Consider the following 23097-nt stretch of genomic DNA (forward strand, 5'->3'; position numbering starts at 1 on the left):
AATATCTAAGGCTGTATTTGAACTCAGGTACTTCTGACTGATAATATAGTCATACATATGCAATACACATACATACTCATACATGAAACAAATATGTGTGTTTATGTATATTTCCCAAAGGATCCGTTCACTTGTAATTTACTCCGAGTCTGAGTTATAACTATTCCCGCCCTCTCCCCTTTTCACCGATGAAGAGCTTGCCCAAAGTCACATAAATAGTAATCCGAAGTCAGAATCTGAACCCAGGATCCTCGTGTTTTAATTCGGTGCTCTTTTCCTCGTGCCTTGCTGCCCCCGCAGAGCTCATATTCTGGGAGACATAGATTATTAATAAAGCCTCAGTGAATCTTAATCACAGATTTCGCTCCACCCCTTGCCCTTGACCTGAAAACGCTGCTGGTTCCGAAAGGCCGTGCACGTTCCGTTAGCAGGGTTGGGACGATCTTCACCCCCTTTAACCGAACCGAGGTGGACCCGGGCGGCGGATAGAGGGAAAAGGAGAGGGGAGCGAGGGCGGAGCCTCCAGGGGCGGTGAGCCAGCGGTTCGGCGTCTCTGGCACGATACCGAGTCTGGTGGCGGCAAACAGCGCCAAGACCCACCTCCGGGCAGGTGCAGAGAAGGAGGGGAGAACGCCGGCGGAGCCGCGTCAGGCGCGTGGGTGTGCGCCCAGGAAGACAGAGGTTTGGGAATCACAACATCAACAACAGCCCCCGAAGAGGAGCGCTGCCGCCGCCGCCGGCCAGGCCATGCTGCCTCGGGTGGCTGCTCCACGGGCCGGGGAGGTGGCTCGGGCCGCGGTGCAGAAAAGCCCTTCAGGCGGGATACACTGAGCCGGGGACGGAGTGGCTGGAGTGAAAAGGGGCTCTGGGGAGTGAGGGGAGCCGCACTTCACTGGCGTTTCCCTGCCTTCCTTTCTCTTCTCCTTCGTCTCCGATCTCCTCTGCTCCTCCTCGGTTCTGGCCCGAGCGACCTGGGAGGCTTCGCACGCAGCCCCGGCGCTCCATCTCCCCCCGGGCCTGCAGCCATGGCCTGGGCTCCCCCCGGCAGCAGGACGCGGGGCCGGCAGGTGCAGCGGCTGGGGCTGCCGTTGCTGCTCGGCGTGTGGCTGCTGGGCCAGGCAGCCGGCGGACAGCGCTCAGCGCCGCTGGCCGAGCTACGCTCGTCCATCTCGGGCGTGGAGGAGCTGCTGGAAGAGTTCCGCAAGCAGCTGCAGCAGGAGCCGCCGGTCCGGGAGCGGGACGACAGCGACGAGCACCGAGAGCCGGCGCCGCAGCGTACCGGGGCGGAAGCCGGCTGCCCCGGCGGCGGCTACACAGTCAAGCCCGACTCCATCATCCGCACCAAGGACTCGCTGGGCGCCGGGGCCACCTTCCTGACGGCGCCCGCCGCAGTCCGGGACTGGCAGCAGTGCGTGGCCGCCTGCTGCGCCGAGCCCCTCTGCACGGTGGCAGTGGTGGAGCTGCCTCAGCCCCAGGCCGCCGGCGACCTGCACTGCTACCTCTTCAACTGCACCTACCGCGGCCGCAACGTCTGCAAATTCTCCCTGCACAGGGGCTACAGCAGCTACAGTCTGAGCCCGGCCGCGGAGAGCCATCGCAACACCACCCCCCGCCCCGGAGGGCCCCCGGGGGGCAGCAGAGGCAGGCCGGCGGCACCTCTGGGCGCCCGGAAAAAACCGCTGCAAAGCCCAACCCTGACCGCAGAGGCTGCCTTCTCAGCCTCCTCCACACCCCTGGGTAAGAGCACCACTACAAAGAGTTTCGGGCTCTCCTTTCCCTTTCCCCTCCCCGCCTCCATCCACTTTCGAGCTTGACACTTTTCCGTCATCCTCCTTATCCGTCGTGTCCTTTCGCCTCCCTGGCTCTCGGACTAAGCCGAGGCTGAATGGCGGTGGGATGCACAGCCAACTCAGATCAAAGCCGGGAGGAGGAGTGATGTGTGTGTGTGTGTGTTTTCTGTTTTCTAGTTCTGTTTTTGTTTTTCCTGCTAGGCTCCCCTAAGTGATTAGTAGCTGGCCATTCTGTGAGAAGTTCGGGGACTTCCTATCAGTTCTGTGGTTTCAGTAAGACCCTGTTTCATTTTGTGAACTAGCAAAAAGCGAATCAGCTCTACCAGATGGTCCTGGGTTTTGATGGAAGTTTAAAGAATGAAATTAGATTTTAAAATGAAGCAGAGGAATCAGATTTAAAAACACACCCACAATCTCCTTTTTATACTGAATCGTGACTGGGTAATTAGATAGGACCTAGGTGGGATTGTCACAAGTGCAACTGTGGGTGAACTGCCTGGTGATTACAGCTGATTTTCATAATCACCATTGCCTTTTAAAAATATGGCTCTCGTGATTCCACCTGTAATTGTTTCCTGCAGGGAAGAAAAATATGCACCTCATTTTGGTAATGGCTTACCAGCTGTTATTCTCTTGTTGAAGTGAGAGGACACTACTTCAGTAAATAATAGTAACAGAAATCGTAGGTCAGGTGTTTTTGTTTTTAATACCTTTAAAATTACTGCTGATTCTGTGGGTTTACTTCATGCGTACTTTAGTATTCCCCGTTTAGCTATGAATAAAGCCTTAAAATATATAAATGATACGGTCCCAGAAGGAAAAAAAAATGTTAGGAAGGAAACAAACCCATAACTGTGCTTTTACAGAGATGTCAAGTGTGAATGGTTGAATAATATTCTCTTCCTGTTGGACCTGGAATCACAAAACATAAGGCAACCCAGAAGATCTATTGAGAAGGGAAATGGAGGCAGAAAAGAAAAACACTTTGTTAGCTTGATTAGAAATTGATGTGAGTTTCACACCAACCTTAAAATGTATCTTAACTTATGAGGAGTTTGACAATTTCAGGGATCATAGATCTGTAGGAACAAGGGATTGGAGGAGCTATCTAGTCCATCCTTTTCTTTTAAACTGAAGCCCAGAGGCAGAACCCAGAGGTTCTTAGACCCCAGTGCCAATTTCACTACACTATTTTTGTTGATTTTCCATCTTGCCCAATTCTCTGTGATCCCAGTTAGGGTTTTCTTAGCAGAGATTCCAGCTTATTTTTCAGAGGAAACTGAGGCAAATAGGCTTAAGTGACATGTCCAGGGTGACACAGCCAGAAGTGTCTGCGAGCAGATTTGAGCTCAGAAAGATGGCTCCCTGATTATGCACGAAACCATTTAGCTGTCCCTTATTTCACTGTACCACATTGATATCTCATTGGAAGACATACTGAGAGATCTGACTTAAGGACATACTACACTTAAAACTTTTCTTTGCAAATAAGAATCTTCTTCATTTCTGAAAAATGTTATTCTATATCATGTTTCACATATTCTATTTCAATTTATCTTTTTCTCCTAAACAGTTAATGAATATTTTCATCTATTTGAAGACATTCTCGTGTTTCTCATCTGTAATCTAGTCCTATTTCAACCAACAAATGTAGTGAGCTCTTCTAGGCTTCCTTAGTTTTGTTTTATAGTCCATTAATATTTTTTTTAAAGAGGCAAGAAAAAACTTTTACAATGGAGAGAAAGAGGAGGACAAAAAGGGGAGTGAGTGAACCTTATTCTCATTAGAATTGACTCAAATAGGAAATAACACGTATACTCTACCTTTTCCAGCAGGGTAAAAGGGAAAGGGGAAGGGTGGTAAAAGACAGGGCATATTGTGGGAGGGAGTGCTCAGTAGCAAAATATTTTTGAGGAGAAACAGGGTGAAAGAAGAGAGAGAATAAATGGGAGAAATACAATTAGCAATAATGGTTAAAAAAAAAAAACTTTTCAAAGCAAGTTTCTCTGATAAGGCCTCATTGCTCAAGCATAGAAATAACTGAGTCAAATTTATAAAAATAATAATAATAATAAGAGCCATGCCCCAATTGATAAATAATCAAAAGATATGATCTGTGCTCAAAGGGCTGCAAACTCATGCGTATCTTTGACCTAATGACACCACTACTAGGCATGAATACCAAAAGAGATTCTGAAAAAAACAGTAAAGGAAAATGACCTATATGTACAAAAAATATTCATAGCAGCTCTCTTCTTAGGACAAAAAAAAATAGAAATTGAGGGGATGTCCATCAATTGGGGAATAATAAACTGGTATGTGTATGTGTTTGTGATAGAATATTATTATTCTCTGGGAAACAATAAATAGGATGCTCTAAGGGGAAAAAAAAAAAAACCTAGAAAGTCCTCCATGAACAAAGTGAAATATACTATATACAAAGTTATAGCAAGGTTCTGGAATGATCAGCTATAAATGACTTTGTCTATAATTACTCAGAAGAACTTATAATGAAAAATCCTCTCTATACCTAGAGAAAGAACAGATTGTGTCTGAATCTAAATTGAAACCTTCTCTATTTCTCTATTTCTTTTTAACTTAATTTTTCTTGAGAAAAAATTTTATTATATTCTTGAGAGTAGGAGTTCTATGTTTTCTTTCACAACTTGACTTTTGTGGAAAAGTTTTGCATTTTTAACTTTACATGTGATTTCTTAATTGTAAGTGGGGATAAGGGGAAGAACCTAAACTCAAAAATCTTAAAAACAAATGTTTGAAAAATTGTTTTGAATGTAATGGGGGGAAACATTAAGTAAATAAATAAAAATTTTAAATAATAATAATTGTTAGGATTACTAAGTGAGAACTGAGGTTGTCTGGACAGTGACAAGGTGAGAATTCAGGTTTTCTGGACAATTACAAGGTGAGAACTCAGGTTGACTTGATAGAGGGGGCAAGCTCATTGGCTGGGGTGGTTCTTCCCAGAAGCCCTTGCATTATCCCACGCCCATTCTCTGGGAGAATAAAAGAAGAGGACTCTCAGAGAAAGAGGAAGACTCTGAATTGCATCAGGCTTGACGGGGCTCTCTGCAGGAAGGGAAGTCACTTCTTTGGACAAGAGTTAACAGCAACTGCCTGGAGACAACGGTTCGTTACAGGAAGAAGAATCTGTCTGAGAGATTTGAGTAGACACAGCAGATCTCTTCCCAGAGAGCGATCCAGCAGCTTCTAGAGACGACAGCTCGCTACAAATAATCTTTTTAAACTCTTTTTATAAACAATCTTTGTTTTTGTTTGGTTTTGATTTTCTAGTTTTGACTCAGAATTGTTCAATCAAAGATCTGATAGGAGTACTTAGTTCTAGCTATGGTTCCAATATCATATGCCCATTTTTGCATCTTGTAGTCATGTTTGCTTATTCTCAACTGTACAATTGATGGGCAACTTGTCAAACATCCTTCTCAGGAGCCTGTTGTAATTACTATAGCACAATTCTGACCACTTTACTCCCTGGACTCGAGTAAATTCAGTGACTCATTTTTACCAAGAGGGTTAAATAAATACAAACTTCTCTGCTTGGCATTTAAAGCCCTTTACCATATGGCTCCAGCTTACCTTTCCTCGATTTTTACACATGACTCTCCTTTCAGAACTGTGAGTTCCAGTCAAGTGACCTGCTTGCTGTTCTCAGTACATAACATTCCATCTCTTTTATACAAGCTTTTCCCTCATGCCCGGAATGCCTGACCTTCTCAAATCTGCTTCACAGAAACTCTTCATTTCTTCAAGCTCAGTTCATTTTCCACCTCCTGAAAGCCTGCTTGAGTTCTACCCACCCACCCAGTTTCTAATACCCTTTCCTCAGAAATTATTTTGTAAATATATTTTACATTAAATTTCCTATGCATGTATTGTTCCATATTCCCAACAGAATGTGAGCTCGAGTGCAAAAATCATTTCAGGGTTTCTTTGTGTATTTGTGCCTTCAGTGACTAACATAGTGACTAGCACTTAGTAAATGCTTAATAAAAGCTTATTCAATTGAATGACTTGAATAATATCCCCCACCTCCCATCCTCTTTTGTGCTTTACTTGTCACACCTCATGTTCCTATATGTCATAGTACTTAATTTTCTTCTTCCACCATCCTATGTTGCACATATTCCAATTCACTTTATTCTGTTTGTTTATTTTTATAATTTCTTTCCTCAAGGTTGCTTTCTTGTTTCAGGTACTTAACTAATTCCTTCCTTTTGTAAATATTTCACCAGGAGACTTATCTCCTACATTCTGCACAGCAACCACAAGTACACTACTTAACCCTCTCTGGGTCTGATTGCTGTATGTGACATTCTATTTCTTTTCTCTGCACTTTTATATAAGCTTTACCTCATACCTAGAATGCATGGTCTTTTTCTCTCAGCTCCACAATATTCCTGTCTTTCTTCAAGCTCAGCTCATTGCCACCCCCTAAAGGAAGCTTGTTTTGAGTCCCACTCACCCACTCAATTCCCAATACTCTTCCCTCAGTAATCTGTAAAATGAGGGTGTTGGACTTAATTCTTAAAACTCTTAATCTATAAAGCTTCTTCCATTTAACTTTAAGAATATGTTTGATGATCCATTAATGGCCTGCTACTCTAATTTTATGACTGACATCATAGTAATTGCCATGAGGCTCTTTGCCTTGGCAGCTTTGCTTAATTGCCCCAAGGTTTAGACTACCCAGACTATGATGATCTATTACCAAAAGGTCACTTTTCTTTTTCTGATAGAGATTTACTCTGGCTAACCTTTCTTTCTTTCTTTTTTAATACCATATAATAAGCATATTTATCTTTAATGTATAGAATCATGTCATCCTGATCTATATCTTGCTACTGGACCCAGATGGCTCTGGAAGAGAAAGTGAGGCTGGTGACTTTGCCCAGCCCTCCCTCATTTAAATCCAACTCACTTTCATTGGGAAGTTTTGGTCCTCTAAGAAGGACAAACAAAAACAACATTAGAGCAACAAGGAATCTTGGGATCACCAAATCCCATTTTCTCATTTTACATATCAATAACCTGAAATCTGGAAAAGTTAAGACTACTTAACCAAGGCCACTAGTTAGAGGCAGAAAGGGCTCTAGAATCCAAATTTTCAGGTTCCTAGTCCATGGTATTATAACTACATATTAAACTGCCTGTCTTTCCTGAGTCTTCCCTCCTAAATAATTTGTTTACCTCCAGTTCAAGAATATTACATCAATTAAATCAACTCCAATTAAACTGTCATCTTCAAAGCACCTGCAGACCAGTTTATAAGCACTAAACTTTATCTCTGATGCCTGCTATAGCCCTCATTCAAAACATCTGAAGGATGAATGATCAGAAATATGTCTGTTCTCATGCAGATGTACAGATTTAGAGAGGTATTGCCCAGGACTGGTTGTAAGGAAGTAATCAAAAATGACTTTCCAAAATAAAGTCTAATAGATAAAGACCAAAGATATAGATCTAGAAACTGACACATCTAGAAATTCTATGGTTTAAATAACCTCTTTCCATTCTTTATGCATAACTGAATCCCAACTCCTTTTTATTATGTCTAGGATCTCAATTCTTAGGAGAGAATTATGAAGGGGAAGGATTTTTTTCTTAGGGGTGAGGGGGTGTAGTTACCTCAAGTAAAACTTTTTTTTTTTCTGAAAACGAATACTATTAACTCCATGGGAATCCAGCCTCGGGTATATAAAGAACATAAGAAATTTTAGAGGATGAGATTGACTTTACAGAAATAGACAGGAAGGATCTATGGAAGTGAAGGGTGTATACATAATATATATTTTTTCACTGAAGCTGGGATTAAGCTACTCCCATAAGCTGTTAAAACTTTGTTAAATTCTCTATCATTCTCTTTAGTTTGATGTTTTAACCCTTGTATACAGTGGGAAGAACACTGAATTTGAAATTAGAGAATCTGGGTTCAAATTCCACCCATCATTTATTATCTACATAAGGCAAGACAGCAAAACAGTTTGAGCCTCTCTCCTCATATGTAAAAATGAGTAGGTCAAAAGAGGGAGAGAATTTCAAAGGTACTCTTCAACTCCAAATCTGTGATCTTGAGATGCTACTTTAATCAGGAAGATCAGAATTCAACTGCCAGAAGTTGTGTATCTCCTCCAAATACATATTATCTGAGCAAGACACCCAATAAGTCAATGTCCACTACTCTTAAGTTGCAGAGTAGTCTCTCATTTGCATTGGCAAAAGAGGCTTCCTCATGAGGAATTACCTACACTAAAGAAATCCCAAATTGTATTTTTTTAACTTTCCTAGTAATAACTAGTTTGAAAACCTAGGGAAATGGTCTTCCATGTTTATTTCTGAGACAGATGGGTGGCCAAGAAGTTGGAAACTTCATTCCCACCTTCTCCCTTTCATCTGGGAGATCTAGGTGAAAGGAACACAAGATCAGAGAAAGGATAAGTATTAACTTAGTAAAGGGGGAGTGAACAAAGGGAAGCTTGCAATTCACAGAAAGTGGGATTAGAGAGAGCAGACTGTGATTGGGATAACACATGAATGAGAATAAGGAAAGCTCTTATTCCTATTCAAAGAGACTACCCTGTTTGATCACAACCTGCTTTTGCAAGCAAAAAGGAATAAGTTCCCAGTACGCCTGCCCAGTATGAATATATCTTTCTACAGAAACAATATGCTAAAAGATGGTCAAGTAATTTTGAACAAATACTACTAATCAAGTACAGTTTTAATGGATGATAGTGGGCTAGCCTGGAAACCAAGCCATCATTCAAAAGATCTTAACCAGAACCCAATTTTCCTATAAAAATAATCTACTGGTGTTCAGTAAATATCATCAGAATGTTATATTGCCATTCCTCCTTGGGCTTTATTTTGTAATCTATAGAGAGCCAGAACTCTGGAGAAGTATACTTGAAACAAGGTATTAACTCAGTAGAATTGATGAGATAATGTAGTTCTCTGTAGTTCACATATTTATTTAATACTTAGCATGGTGATGTAATGGTTCTCTAATTCACACATAATCAGTATGTTTTAATGAAGTAATTACAATAAGGTATATAAGGGCTAAGAAGGATTGGGAGAGATTCTATCTTTGACCATCCTCCTTGTGACTTTCATGCCGCCTGCACTAAGATCAAGACTGGGCCAGAATAAAGAATCTTGACTCTATTCTTGATCATTCTCGTGGTGTCTATCCTGCTGAGACCAAGGACTAGTTTTATTAATATAAAATTACCTGGGGCAGCTAGGTGGCGAAGTGGATAGAGCCCCAGCCCTGGAGTCAGGAGGACCTGAGTTCAAATCTGCCCTCAGACACTTAACACTTCCTAGCTGTGTGACCCTGGGCAAGCCACTTAACTTCAATTGCCTCAGCAAGTGTGTGTGTGTGTGTGTGTGTGTGTGTGTATGTGTATGTACATTAAGGTACTTTGTATTTTTCCCAGTGCATAGCACAATGTCCTGAACATAGGAGGTGTTAATAAATGTTTCGTAAATTGAATCAGTGAGATAGAGATATAGCATATTCTTGGATATAAAGATCTAGAAAGAAGTATACAGTTATCCCTTCCACATCACAGTCACTATTCCTGTCCCTTTCCCCCATCTAGAAAATCTGCAGAAAATTTTTTGGCCCTCCCTTCATACCAGAGAAGTCTGAATCATTATGGTGTTAAAAGATAAAATTTGTTGATATTATACACTATTATGTGTCTGGTTTATGTATTTCTGAGTTTCTAATTTTTTTGTGTCATCTGCTGTCCTTCAAGTGTTGCTGATGGCTTCCATAAAACTCTAAAAATTCTCATTTAATTTCTTATTCCAATCTATTTTATATATCAAAACTATGATGAGGAAAGTCACAGTATAGAAAGGATAACTATAGCTTTTTAATTGAATTTAATTAATATATACCTTCCTAAAGCACAGTTCTGATCATGTCACTCCCAGCTCAGAAATCTTCAATAGTTTTCTATTTCTAGGATTACCTTGGCATTTAAACCCTTTCACAATCTGGCTCCAGCCTACTCCCCAGGCTTATTTTGCATAAATCCTTTTTGTACAAGCTACTTTTCAGCCAAACTGGCCTACTTGCTATTCCTAGAACTCAGCATCTCATCCACACCTTGTCATTTGGCCTTACCTCATTCCTGGAATGCATTTTCTCATTTTCCATTCTTAGACTCCTTTATGTCCTTTCAGTCTCAGCTAATGGGATACCTCCTCAAGGAAGCATTTCTAAACTCCCTTCCTCACCCTCAAATTGTTAGTGTTCTCTCTTGGTGCATCCCCCAGAAGAATGTAAGCCTCTTGGAAACAGGTACTGTTTTGTAGTTGTGGTGGTTGTTTTCCCAAAACTCAGCACAAGACTTCCACATCAGGCTCTTTAAAATCATATATTGCAATTTATTGAGCAGCCATATTAACATAATGGGAAAAGACTAATAAATAAATACATGAAAACATACCAGAGGGAGAAAGGTCAAAATTCATACATTTTGAGCATATTTTTTAAAAAGAGAAAATGAGGAAAGCATATTGAAAGAATTAAAATAATGTCCTTGGACAGAAAAAAAAATTCTTGGTGGCACATTTTCTATATCATTTTGGCTGCATGACATTTCTGACCCTAAGATATATCAATGGAACTATAAATGCTATCCCTGGTAGTCCGGAAACATAGAATTTTATCTCAGGATGAAAGGAAGTTGGGGTCATTTTGGAGCAAAACAGAAGAAATCAAACCTATTTTGTGATTGTTTGTTGCCTAATTTAATAGTTACTATTTTAATTTAATTCTCAGCAATGCTTCCACTTCTCCACATCAACAGAGTTCCAAGTGTATCATGTTAAACAGCATAGGTAACAGAGGAAATTTAAAGAATTCTTGAAATATAATTAATTAGAAATTTTAAGAAAAGCAAAGTTATCCTTATATCTATAAATTATCTTTAGAATTCCAACAGTAGGAAAAGTACTGGTAGGATTAAATAATAGTCAATTAGTTTATTTTTCTTAAGCATATGGAAATTAAAGGGGTAGCTAGGTGGCTAAGTGGATAGAGCACCAGCCTTGAATTCAGGAGAACCCGAGTTCAAATCTGATCTCAGACACTTAACACTTCCTAGCTGTGTGACCCTGGGCAAGTCACTTAACCCCAGCCTCAAAAAAAAAAAAAAAAAAAAAAAAAAAAAAAAGGAAATTAAAGAGGTCATTAAAGAAGGGGTATCAATTAAAATTTTCTAGAAGCTATGATTCTCTTTCTACAAGAAGAGTTTCTAATTTTTCCTGAAAAAAAAACTTCAAGAAGAAAATGAAAACATTTTTATTTAACATACAAAAATTCTTCTTCTATCCCCCCACAGCTGATTCCTGCTTTGATCATTGTGGTTTTGCAATCTTATAACTCACCAAAAGCATATTTTACAGTAATTTCAATAAAGCGTATTTAAGGTGACAGTGCTTAATAGAATATCTCAAGAAGTATTTTCTTTATTTAGCCAGAATAGTTATAATTTATCACTCATAACTTACCTCAGTTTCAACAACTATTTATTTTTAATGAGAATATATTAGAAAAACAAACATTCAGCTCTATTAAACTGCAGTGATATAAAATCTAATTTGAATGATATTTTTCTTGTTCAACAACCAAGTTAAATGCCTATGCCATAAATGATTGATTTTTCCCTAAATCTCCCTGGTAATGTTCATTCATTTTAAGCTCAATATTGTAATGTCATTCTGATTCTGAGTAGGAAAGTTTTTATTCTTTTTAAATGGTACTTTGTCATGTATTCTACCTAAATCTGAACTAAGAGGCACACCTTCCTTCCTTTGCTCAATAATCAGAGGCGGTAAATAAGTGGATATTTGTTAATTGAATATGTGGATATAAATACAAAGAATAATGGGCTAATTTTTAATATTTATATAGCATTTTAATTTACAAGGTGATTTACAAATATCTCATTTTATCCTCACAATAGCTCTGGGAGATGAATGCTATTAATATCTCCATTTTTAGATGAAAAAATGAGGCTGAAAGCAAATGAAAAATACCTGTGTCCAAGAAGCTTACATTCTATTGCATTTGACACAAATAAACAATAGAACCTAGAATTTCAGAGTTGGATGAATCTCAGAAGTTATGTATGCCCTTCTACTTCTGAATAAGATTTTTATCTACAACATAAATGAAAAGTAACCATTTATCCCTTGCTTAAAGACACTGTGCCCCAACAAACCAGTGATGCTTTTGGACAGTTCTAATTGTTTTTCCTCCCAGCTCTGGCCAGCTATCTCCTCACATACATGCAAACCCCAGTCTTCCTTTTCTTTCCCAAGCCAACATCTCTAATTACTACAGTCCTTTAGAACAGATTGTGAAGTATTCAGGCCTTAGGAGTGAAGAAAGCTGGGTGTCTGGATTTTCACCCCAGACAAGAATTTGGATTTTTGGCTTATCTCAGTTCAGAGTTGCTGGCCACAAGTTACTGAACTTCCCGAATCATAGAATGCCAGACCCAGGAGTGTCCTTAGAGCTAATAAACCCCTTATTTCACGTTCTTGATTTTTAGTTTTTAAGAAAAGTATATCTGGCTATTTGTAAATAGCAATACACCTACAAATGGGGATATTTCTACATATAGAATACAATACAATAAAAGGAAAAGGATCATCATTTTCTTGATATTAGTATCACTCAGAAAAAATCAAGTTATATTTAAATGCCTCTTATATAAGTTATATTCCGTCATGCTTTCAAACTATGTTATTTATTTAATAAATGAATAATAGGGGCAGCTGGATAGCGCAGTGGATAGAGTGCCAGCTCTAGTCAGAAGAACCTGAGTTCAAATCCAGTCTCAGACACTTAACTCTTATTTAGCTATGTAATCTTGGGCAAGTCACTTCATCCCAGTTGCCTTGCTAAACAAATAAATGAATGAATAAATAATACTAATTTGAGACCTTTTCCAAAAGTGATCTCTCAGAAATAGAGCCTTAGCTGGGAATTCCAGCATCTGGTATAATCAAGGAAGGGAGGGGAGGAAACAGAGACTTTAGAATATTTCACTACTGTTATTAATCCCACAAATTCCCATCACATGAGTCCCAAGACCAGAATATAGGCAATCCATTACAGTCTGACTACCATATAGTCAAACTGGTAGAAGAACATAGGACCAGCAGAGATGAGGAGTCTTGAGGAATATTTTAGAAGGGAGGAAGAGCCATGGCGGTCCTAGGATCAGGCAGTAGTAAGGGAAGCCTGTCAAGTTCTTTGTGCTTCACAATTGTTTCCCTGACTAACACTACTGAAATGATTATTTAAAGAAGTCCATGTTCCCATGCCATTGTAAACAACTCAATGCCTAGAATGTTTTTTCTAACATTACTGTGGTTTAAAAAATATATAAATTTTCTTACAACAGAATAATTTGCCCAATTATACATTGTAGAGTAATTAACCAATGGTCCTCAAACTTTTTAAACAGGGGGCCAGTTCACTGTCCCTCAGACTGTTGGAGACCCGACTAGAGTAAAAACAAAAGCTCACACTCTGTCTCCGCCCCTCAGCCCATTTGCCATAACCCAGCGACAGCATCTGGCCTGCAGGCCGCATTTGGTCCACTGGCCGTAGTTTGTGAACCCCTGAATTAAACATTATAGATTATTACTTTTTGAAAGTCCTACTGGGTTTTTGTTCCTTCAGATCATATTTAGTACCAAAAATTCTAATTGTACTTATATAGATCTATGATCAATGTAGTTATTGCCTCCACAATCCAGTTCAGCCTGTGACTTGTCTATGTCTTCTCATGAGTTTTCCACCTAACTTGGTGTGGGTCTTCCTAGCTTTCTTGCAACATTGGAAGGCTACTAGTTGTGGTAAGCTGAAAGTTGTGTTAGTTAGTCTATAGTGCAGATATGGTATAGCTAGAGTTAATAAGGAACCTCCTACCAGGTGGATAATTTTGGGTGTCGACATAGATTACTTGGGGAAGAACCATCCAAAAAGAAGTATACTTTCAAAGAACAAATCATTAATCTTAGCTGACAGCGCTAACTCTTTACATGTTGCCTCTACTCAGAAACTGTGATCATTTTTTATCACTATGAAATATTTTCTATCTCAGGAAACAACTATTTGTCTTCATACTCAGACTTCAAGCATTCCATTTCATCAAATCAGATCCATGCCTAGAACACCAAGAGTTCTCAAGCTATCCATTTCTTATCTCTCACTCTTACCATGTTACTAATCAGTTCGTTTTGTATAGATGCTCCTTGGATGACAACCTTTTCTCCCTTCCTCCTTCATAATTCCGTTTATAATGTTTCTATCCATTAGCCTTTGGAAACCATAAAGTATTTCATGATTTGTACCCATGTAATGCCAATGGAAAGACTGGACTTTTTTTCATGGACAATTTGAGTTTATTAAAGGAACTTTATAATTTTCCAAAGCAATTCATCCCACTTCCTCTGGTTCAATTCTGGGCCCATTTGTAGTATGTCCAAGATATTTCTACTAATGAATGCTATAGATTGTCAACCAAATTTTATATCCTATAATTAAAATAGAGAATAAATATTTATTTTCACTTGGTTTTTTACCATATAATTAGTTTAGGCCATACACTTTTGAGTTGTTATGGATCTCATCCAAAAAAAAATTGGCAATGTTCCAGGTCTTGAATTCCCCCAAACTGGAGCATAATCCATTGGGAATCCCACTTTGACTTGACTTCCAATCTGGATCTCATTCATGTCAGTAGCAAATACTTTGGCAAGCATACATTTCTCACTTTTATATACATCAGTTGATATTCATAATTAGGGAGTCATTGAATGAGGTTATTTTTCTTGCTATATCTTACTAGGAATCTTATACAATCTTTACATGAATGAGAGAGCATTTTGGAGCATGGACTTTAGAATACTGTGTGCAAATGATTATAATATTCATAAAGCACTTATCCAACTTGGTACATAGTAGGCACTTAATAATTGCTTGTTCCCTCCCTTCCCTCTACAGCATAAATTTGTTTATAGTCAGTAAATAATAAGCACAATATTCTTTTGATCTTTATGTCAATTCTGTGATTGTAAAGAATTGTCTTCTTTGGAATATTGCCAACAAAGCCTTTCTTGTTCCCTTCTAATATCCTTATTAAGAATAGCTTCAGTGTATGTATTATTATTCCCAAAGAAATTTTATATAGATGAGAAATAGATAAGTGTTATTAATATATGTTCTCTTGTTCATCTTCTTTTTGGTTATAACAATGTCTTAAATTTTTTCCCCATATTTTAATATCTTCTTCAGTCGTTTTGAAACTTCGTTCCCCAGGGCCCTCACACTTGTTTCACTTAACAGCCTAGACCTCTTCTAAACAGATTGATCTACTCTGAGAACCACCTTACACCTCTCAGATTGGCTAAGATGATAGGAAAAGATAAAAATACATTCTGGGGAGGATATGGGAAAAGTGGGACATTAATACATTGTTGGTGGAATTATGAAGTGATTCAACCATTCTGGAGAGCATCTGAACTATGCCCAAAGGGCTATCAAACTGTGCATATACCCCTTGATTCAGCAGTGTTTCTACTTGTGATACACAGCAGTGTATCCCAAAGAGATCATAAAAAAATGTTAAAAATGTTTGTAGCAGCCCTTTCTGTAGTGGCAAGGAATTTGGATGCCCATCAGTTGGGGAATGGCTGAAAAAGTTATGGTATATGAATGTTATGGAATATTACTGTTCTATAAGAAATGATCAGCAAAATGATTTCAGAAAGACCTAGAGAGACCTACATGAACTAATGCTAAGTGAAATTAGTAAAGCCAAGAAAACATTGTACACATTAACAAGAAGATTATATGATGATCAATTCTGATGAACTTGACTCTTTTCAACAATGAGATGATTCAGGCCAGTTCCAATAAACTTGTGAGGGAGAGAGCCATCCACATTCAGAGAGAACTATGGAAACTGAATATGAATCAAAGCATAGTATTTTTACCTTCTTTTGTTATTATTGGCCTTTCCCATGTTTTTCCCTTTAGATATGATTTTTCTTGTGCAGCATGATAAATATGGAAATATGTTTAGAAGAATTGCATACGTTTAACCTATACTGGATTGCTTGCTGTCTAAGGGAGTGAAGATGTGGGGGAAAGAGGAAAAAAAAATTTGGAGCACAAAGTTTTGAAGGGGTCAATGGTGAAAACTATCTTTTTATCATTCTAAAAAATAAAAAGCTATTATAAAAAAAAGAAAAAATAAACTTTATTCAAGCAAATTTTTATCATCATTCTCATCATAACATTTCTAGCCAAACCCAACTATAATGTTACAATATAGTTGGTTATTCTAATCTCTATGCATACATCTATATATATATATATATATGTGTGTGTGTGTGTATACATTTATTGCTAATAAAAAGGATTTATTATAGAAATCTCCATATATACTTTTCTATCTTTCATCTGCTTGTTATCCTCTTTTCAATTTCATCCTTAGATACCTTCAGAGTTATTTTACTAAGTTGGGTCTCTTGCCAAACTTTCTTTAAACGTATTTTTTCTTCCATAGATTCTGTATTGTTTTGGGGTTTTTTCCTGGATAATTTTGTTAGAGGATGAATTAGAGAGAGCAAAAGCTTAATGTAGGAAGGCTTATTGGGGGTTATTGAAGCTATTTTTAACTTCTCTGTGCCTCAATTTTCAAATCGGCAAAATGATAGAATTAAACTAAATGACCCCTAACTTCTTTTCCAAAGCTAAATATATGATACTTTGAACTTTAATAGCAACCACAGTTATTTTAATGAAACAAATATATTATAATGCATGCTAAATTATTTCATTTATAAATTTAATATCTGAAGTTTTTAAAACTTTAAGTCAAAAAAGCTAAAAAGCCAAATAAACTACTTCTATCCAAAGAGAGATTTAAAATATTGAAGCTTTTAGCTGACTCAATATTCTTCTTCCTCCTCCTCATTATTTATATCCCAGAAAAGGATATGATTTTCTAGCTAACAAACTATTTTTAGAATTATTTTTTTTTCAAAGGAATAAAGCATTTTTCTGTATCTGAAGGGAACCTCTAATTCTTAAATTTTAACACCATTTCAATAAATTGATACCTCAGAACACTAAGGAAAATATGGGGTAAAATATTTTGGATGAATAAGGTAGTCAAATTTTTACAGGTGAACTTTTTAATAGTCCTTTAGAAATCTTACTTTTAAAAAATTCTTCCTAAAATATATCATCTAAACTCCCCTGCCTGGTAAACAGCTGTATTGAACATGATGTGATTCTCTTGAGAGCAGGAACTAACTCATTTTTTTCAGTTCATATCTCTATTTCATGTCTCATTTCATCTTCTACTTCACAGTGCAAGGAGCATATGCTCAAGACATGCTTTGTTATTAATTCATGATTTCAGAGGCAGAGGAAGTGTTGGATAGGAATGTCAAAAGGAATAATATTCTATAAACTTGAAAGCAAGATAACTATAAATATGTATACATATATTGGATTTAACATATTTAACATGTATTGGATTACCTGCCATCTAGGGAGAGGATGGAGTGAAGAAGGAAAAAATTTGGAACACAAGGTTTTGCAGGGGTCAGTGTTGAAAAATTACCCATGCATATATTTTGTAAATAAAAAGCTTTAATAAAAAATAAACTTGAAAGCACTGTATAAATATGACTGTTATTATTTAGTAGTGTAAACAGGTAGAACAAGATGTTGCTATGAGTTTTCAGGGAGGTAACCTGTGAATAAAAAACTTGGAATCTAGTCCTAGACCTTTAATAAATTAGCTTATGATTTAGAGAAAATTCTTTATCTTTCTCTTCCTTATTTGTAAAATGAAGTGATTGAGTTTGATAATTTAAGGTACCACTCAGTCAAAAATTGGTGCCTGGAATAGAACTCAATTAAAACTTGTTGAATAAAGATAGAAATACGTTTTTCTAGTCAATGAGCACATATCTTTATCCTGTAAAGAAAGATTTTATATAAATCAAGAGTTTCCAAACTTGTGAGAAGGAGTATGGGAAAACTTGGAAAATAACTATATTTTCTATTAGCAAAAATCTTTATTTCTTGTGTGGATACTCTAAAAACTCTAAGATTTATTTCCTTTCATTTTGAATGTAGAATAAAGAAATGTAAATGAGACATTTTTCTTGGGACAGAAAGGGTTAGAAGCCCTTCATTTAAGTACTAGTCTTTGAAGGAGGGGAAAAGACCATGTTACAAGGAAAGAAAGTAAATTGAGTAATGGCTTATTTCTGGATTAAATATTCATTTAGAGGAATATCTATCTATCTATCTTTATCTCTCCATATATAAACATATAGATATAAGTCCTAATTATAGGGAGAGAGTATAACCTACAGAATAAGAGGAGGTAAGGATCATTTTTGGTACTATGGAGAAGATTGGGAAGTAATAAATCAGCAAGGATTTATCAAGCACCTTCTATTTAACAAATACTTTACTAGACCCTAAAATACAAAGACAAAAAAAAAATCAGTACTCTAAAGGAGTTTACATTCTATTGGGTCAGACAGGTGGGTGACACAATGGGTAGAGCAATGGTTCTATATCTGTAGTAAAGAGCTCAAATATGACCTCACACACTTACTATGTCATCCTGATCAAGTCATTTAATCTCTTTCAGTTTCTTAGACTATAAAATGTGGATAATAATAGCACCTATCTCCCAGGGTTTCTATGAAGATCAAATGAGAAATATTTGTAAAGTACTTAGCATAATGCCCGACTTAAAGAAATGCTTATTTCCTTCCTTTCTCCAGATAATGCATAAATAAATATATACAGAACAAATCACCATGAGATTGTTTTTGTTCAGTTCCTACTCTTCACAACCCATTTGGGGTTTTCTGGGCAGAGATACTGGACTGGTTTGCCATTTCCTTCTCCAGTTCATTTTGCAGATGAGGAAATTGAGGTAAGCAGGGCTAAGTGACTTGCTCAGAATCACACAGCTAGTAACTATCTGAGACCATCTTTGAGTCTATCCATAGCACCATCTAATTGTTCCTGGAAACAAGAGAAGTAGTTAAAGGGCTTTGTATAGAACATGATGCTTAAGCTTCATCTTGAAGGAATTAAGGAGTTCGTGAGAGAGGGGTTAGGAGGGCGTATTTAGGCATGAGAGACTGCTTGCAAAGACAGAAGCAAGAGAAGTGCACCGAGTAAGGAAGAAAAACTAAAGATTACAGAAAAGACAATAAGTAATGGATGATGAGACAAGAGATGGGTTGGGGGTGAATTGTAAAGTGCTATTTAATCCAAATAGAAGTTTTATCTTAAAGTCATGAAGGGAAGAGCCCTGGTTTAGATGTGGAAATAGGAAGCCTTTAAAGACAGTGACTGGCATAGCTAATAGTTATAAACATTTAAACTACAAATTCACTTTGATTCTTTGTTATAGAATAGACATCTGCAGTTTCCTTGCTGTGCTGTGTAGGAGACTGTCTGGCAGCATTTACACCTACAGAAAGAGAATGGGGAAGCAACCAATGGGAACAGATGTTCTCTCTTGCTCCACTTCTACCATATTTTCCATTTTATTTTATACTTCTTTCTATGCAGACCATATAAGTGGAAAGGGGGGGGGGAAGCCTTGAGTCCTTTCTCTGAATAACTGCGACTATAGTCAAGACATGTAACCTTTCAAGCCCTCAGTTTCCTCATTTGTAAAAAGAAGATGTTTGTATTACATACCTCACAGTGCTGCTATGAGGAAATAATGTTGCAAATCTTAAAATATTACCTTAGATTCAAGATTATAACTGAAAATTAAAAATTACAGTTTAACTTATGTAGTACGTGCGCACACACACAGTTTTATAGAGCTCTTTTTGTCTCTAAAAGCTCTTGTAAATAAATATACCACTACCTAAATTAACAGTCAGGAGGTGCCATATACTATAGGTCATATAGTATGATTAAAGAGTTTGGAAATAGAGTGGAGTCATCTCAGTGGTGAGAGAAATAACTTGAGAGCATTGTCAAATTAATTGAAAGAACAGAGGTTAGTCAAGACCAAAATTTGAAGGATGGTTTTGTTAGTGGGAAGTAGGAGAGAAATAATAAATCTGCTGTAAAAATGCTATTTAAGAAGCAGAACATTTTCTCATTAGCACCTACCTCCTGGTGTTGCTGTGATGATCAAATGAGTTAATATTTGTAAAACACTCAGCACAGCGCTTGACACAGAGTAGGTGCTATCCAAATGCTAGCTATCATCACCATTATTATTTTCTTATGACATAATGTTTCTTCTATTAAAATTTATGCTAAAGTTATCTATTATGATGTTTTAAAAGTTTGAGAGACATAATTTCTGGGTAATTTAATCATTTTTATTAATAATGCCAGCATGTTTATTAATAAAAGGATGGTCATTGGTCATCTCTTTCTTAGACCAAAGACAATCATGGCAGTGGGCACAACTTATATGCCTATTGAAAAGGGATGTTTCCCATCAGATGGCAATCAATTAGGAGTGCTTAACAATTAATGAGATAATCAATATTATAATGAGGGGCTGAAAGTGACATTATGTCATACTTAGATCACCCCTATCCTTGGGTAATCTATTCAGATAATTTATTTCCACCCAAACCTGAGTACAAAGACAAAACTAAGAAAGAATAAGACTAAAGGTATAGTAGTACCACCTCTAATCCCTCAGTTGTTAAATTCTCAGTGTGAGCATTTATACCTCCTACAAATTAGGGCTTGATTTATCATTTGAATGTCTAGACTTAATAAAGTATTACTAATGTAGGTGATATTTTAAAATTAAAAAATACATTATTTTTTTCCAGAGAAAACAGTTGTTGAATGTTTACTAGCAAACCTCTGCCTTACTCTATAAATATTGCTTGAACCCAACAGCAGTACAGAAGGATCAGAGAAGGAAGTCATCACTACAGTAGACAGTTTAGTGACTAGAAGCATTTATGTGGGGTTTTAAAGTTTGCAAAGTGCTTTATACGTTGTCATATTTAAATACTCCTGGGGGAAAGTAACTAGCCACCCAAGAAATCAGAAAATGCTTCTCAAAGGAAGTAGCCCTTGAGCTGAGCTTTAAAGGGAGTTAGGAGTTCTATTATATTAATATTTTATCGTTTATTAAACCAAGAGTCTTTAAATCTTTTTTTTCTTTCATAAATAAAGCTGCTATGAATTATTTTGTATAGATAAGGCTTTTTTCTTTTTATTATACATTTTAGAATAAATTCATACTGGAAGCAAAGTGCCAAGAAGTATGATCAACTTTGTGATCATATTGCTGTATATTGCTACATTGTTCTTCAAGTCAGAAAATTATTAGGCATTATGTCAAGTTCTATGCTAATCAATGGAGATACAAAGAAAGGCAAACTACAATCTTTGTCTATCAGAGTTCACAGTCTAATCCAAAAACAACATGGAAACAATTATGTTCAAGGATATATATATATATATATATATATGTATATATATGTATGTATATATTATATATATATGTATATGTATGTATATGTATATACACGTATATACATACACATACATACATATATAAGATTTTTACATGTAATTAGAAACAAAATTTTTTAATATATAAATTGGAGAGAGAATCTTGGAAAATTAAAGAAGACTGAGAAAATCTTCTTACAGAAGGTGAGATCTTAGCTGGAATTAGAGAAAACTAGGGAATCCAGGAGACAGAAATGAACATAGAGAGTATTCCATATGTGAAGCGGATAAGAACTGAAAATTGCCAACTAGAGACTGAGTGTCTTGGGTGAGGCACAGAAAGGAGAAAAGAGTTATTGAATGAGATATAGTAGGGAGAAGGAGGAAATAAGTTAAAAGACTAGAAAGTTGGGTGAGGGACAGGTTATGAATAGCTTTGAATGTATTTGACCTTGAAAGTGATAAAGGGCCACTGGAGTTTATTGAATAGGTTAGTGACATGGTCAGACTTCCTCCTAAGAAAGATCAGTACAACAGATGAATAGAGCCTGCACTGGAATAGGGAAAGATTTGAGGCAAGGAAACCATCCAGAAGTCTATTAAAATAGTCCAGGTGTTAAATTATGCTGGTCCGCAGCCCCATGTGTATTAGTATCTGTTTCTTCATAATTATATCATTATTGAATTTCATCTTTTTATGCTATATTTTTTTATTTAAGCGTAAAATGATACCTTTGTCTCAGTCTGCACTTCTCTGATTATTAGTTTGAACATCTTTTCATGTAATTGTAAACTTCTATTTTCTCTTTCAAAAATTATTAGTTCATTTCTTTTTAACCTTTGTTCTGGTTTAGAGCTATATATTCATATCTTTATTTACTCTAAATTTACTTTTCCATTCTATGTCTTCTCTTTTCATTTTAAAAATATCATTTCGCTGTATATCTTACCTTAACTTTTTAAAAAATTGTATTGATATCTTTTGTTTTATATTACCTTTATTTTCTAGAATATCCCTAATCCCTTCTCCTATGCAAAAAGTTGTTTATCCCTTATGATAATAAAATACAAGTTGAACAAAATCAATCAACGTTTTGCAGCTAGGTGGTGCAGTGGATAGAGTACCAGCCTTGAATTCAGGAGGACCCAAGTTCAAATCTGGTCTCAGACACTTAACACTTCCTAGCTGTGTGACCCTGGGCAAGTCACTTAACCCCAGCCTAAAAATAAATAAATAAATAAATCAACATTTCTATCAAGTTCAACAACTTATGTAGTGTTTTGTATCTATGATCACCTGTCTCTACAAAGAAAGGAGAAAACATTCTCTTTGTCAGGGTCAGGCTTCATCATTTATGTCTTTCTGTTTCCATTTATATTATTAGAATAATTTTATATGTATATTGTTTTCTGTTCTCTGCTTATTTCACTCTTTAACAGTTCATGTCTCCCTATTCCACTGTGTGTTTTTCATATTCGTCTATTTTACAGTGTAACAACATTCCATCATTTTCAGTTATTACAGTTTGGACATTTCCCAAACGATGGGCAATAACTTTGTTTATATATTATTTTGTAAAAAAGCAAAATGTAGCTTCTATCAATCACAACTTTCTAATAGAGATGTTTAAGTCACCAAATCACTTTCAAATGAAAATTTGGGAGAAAGGAATATAAATTGGAGAGAGAATCTTGGAAAGCATTAAAATTAAAGGAGACTGAGAAAACCTTCTTACA

General features: G+C 36.8%; 1 protein-coding gene across 2 annotated transcripts in view; it reads left to right on the forward strand.

The window, feature by feature from the left end:
* The first annotated feature begins 382 nt into the window (after positions 1-382).
* Positions 383-23097, forward strand: part of LRP11 (LDL receptor related protein 11) — a 91693-nt gene continuing 68978 nt past the window's right edge. Inside the window, exon 1 of one of the 2 annotated variants that reach the window (XM_074309570.1) lies at positions 383-1737. In XM_074309570.1, coding sequence (XP_074165671.1) covers positions 1026-1737 — 712 coding nt within the window. In that variant the 5' untranslated portion in view covers positions 383-1025. The remainder of the gene's footprint in view (positions 1738-23097) is intronic. The other variant, XM_074309571.1, reaches the window with a different exon arrangement.

This window comes from Sminthopsis crassicaudata, chromosome 4 (assembly GCF_048593235.1).
Source record: "Sminthopsis crassicaudata isolate SCR6 chromosome 4, ASM4859323v1, whole genome shotgun sequence".
NCBI classification, from domain to species: domain Eukaryota; kingdom Metazoa; phylum Chordata; class Mammalia; order Dasyuromorphia; family Dasyuridae; genus Sminthopsis; species Sminthopsis crassicaudata.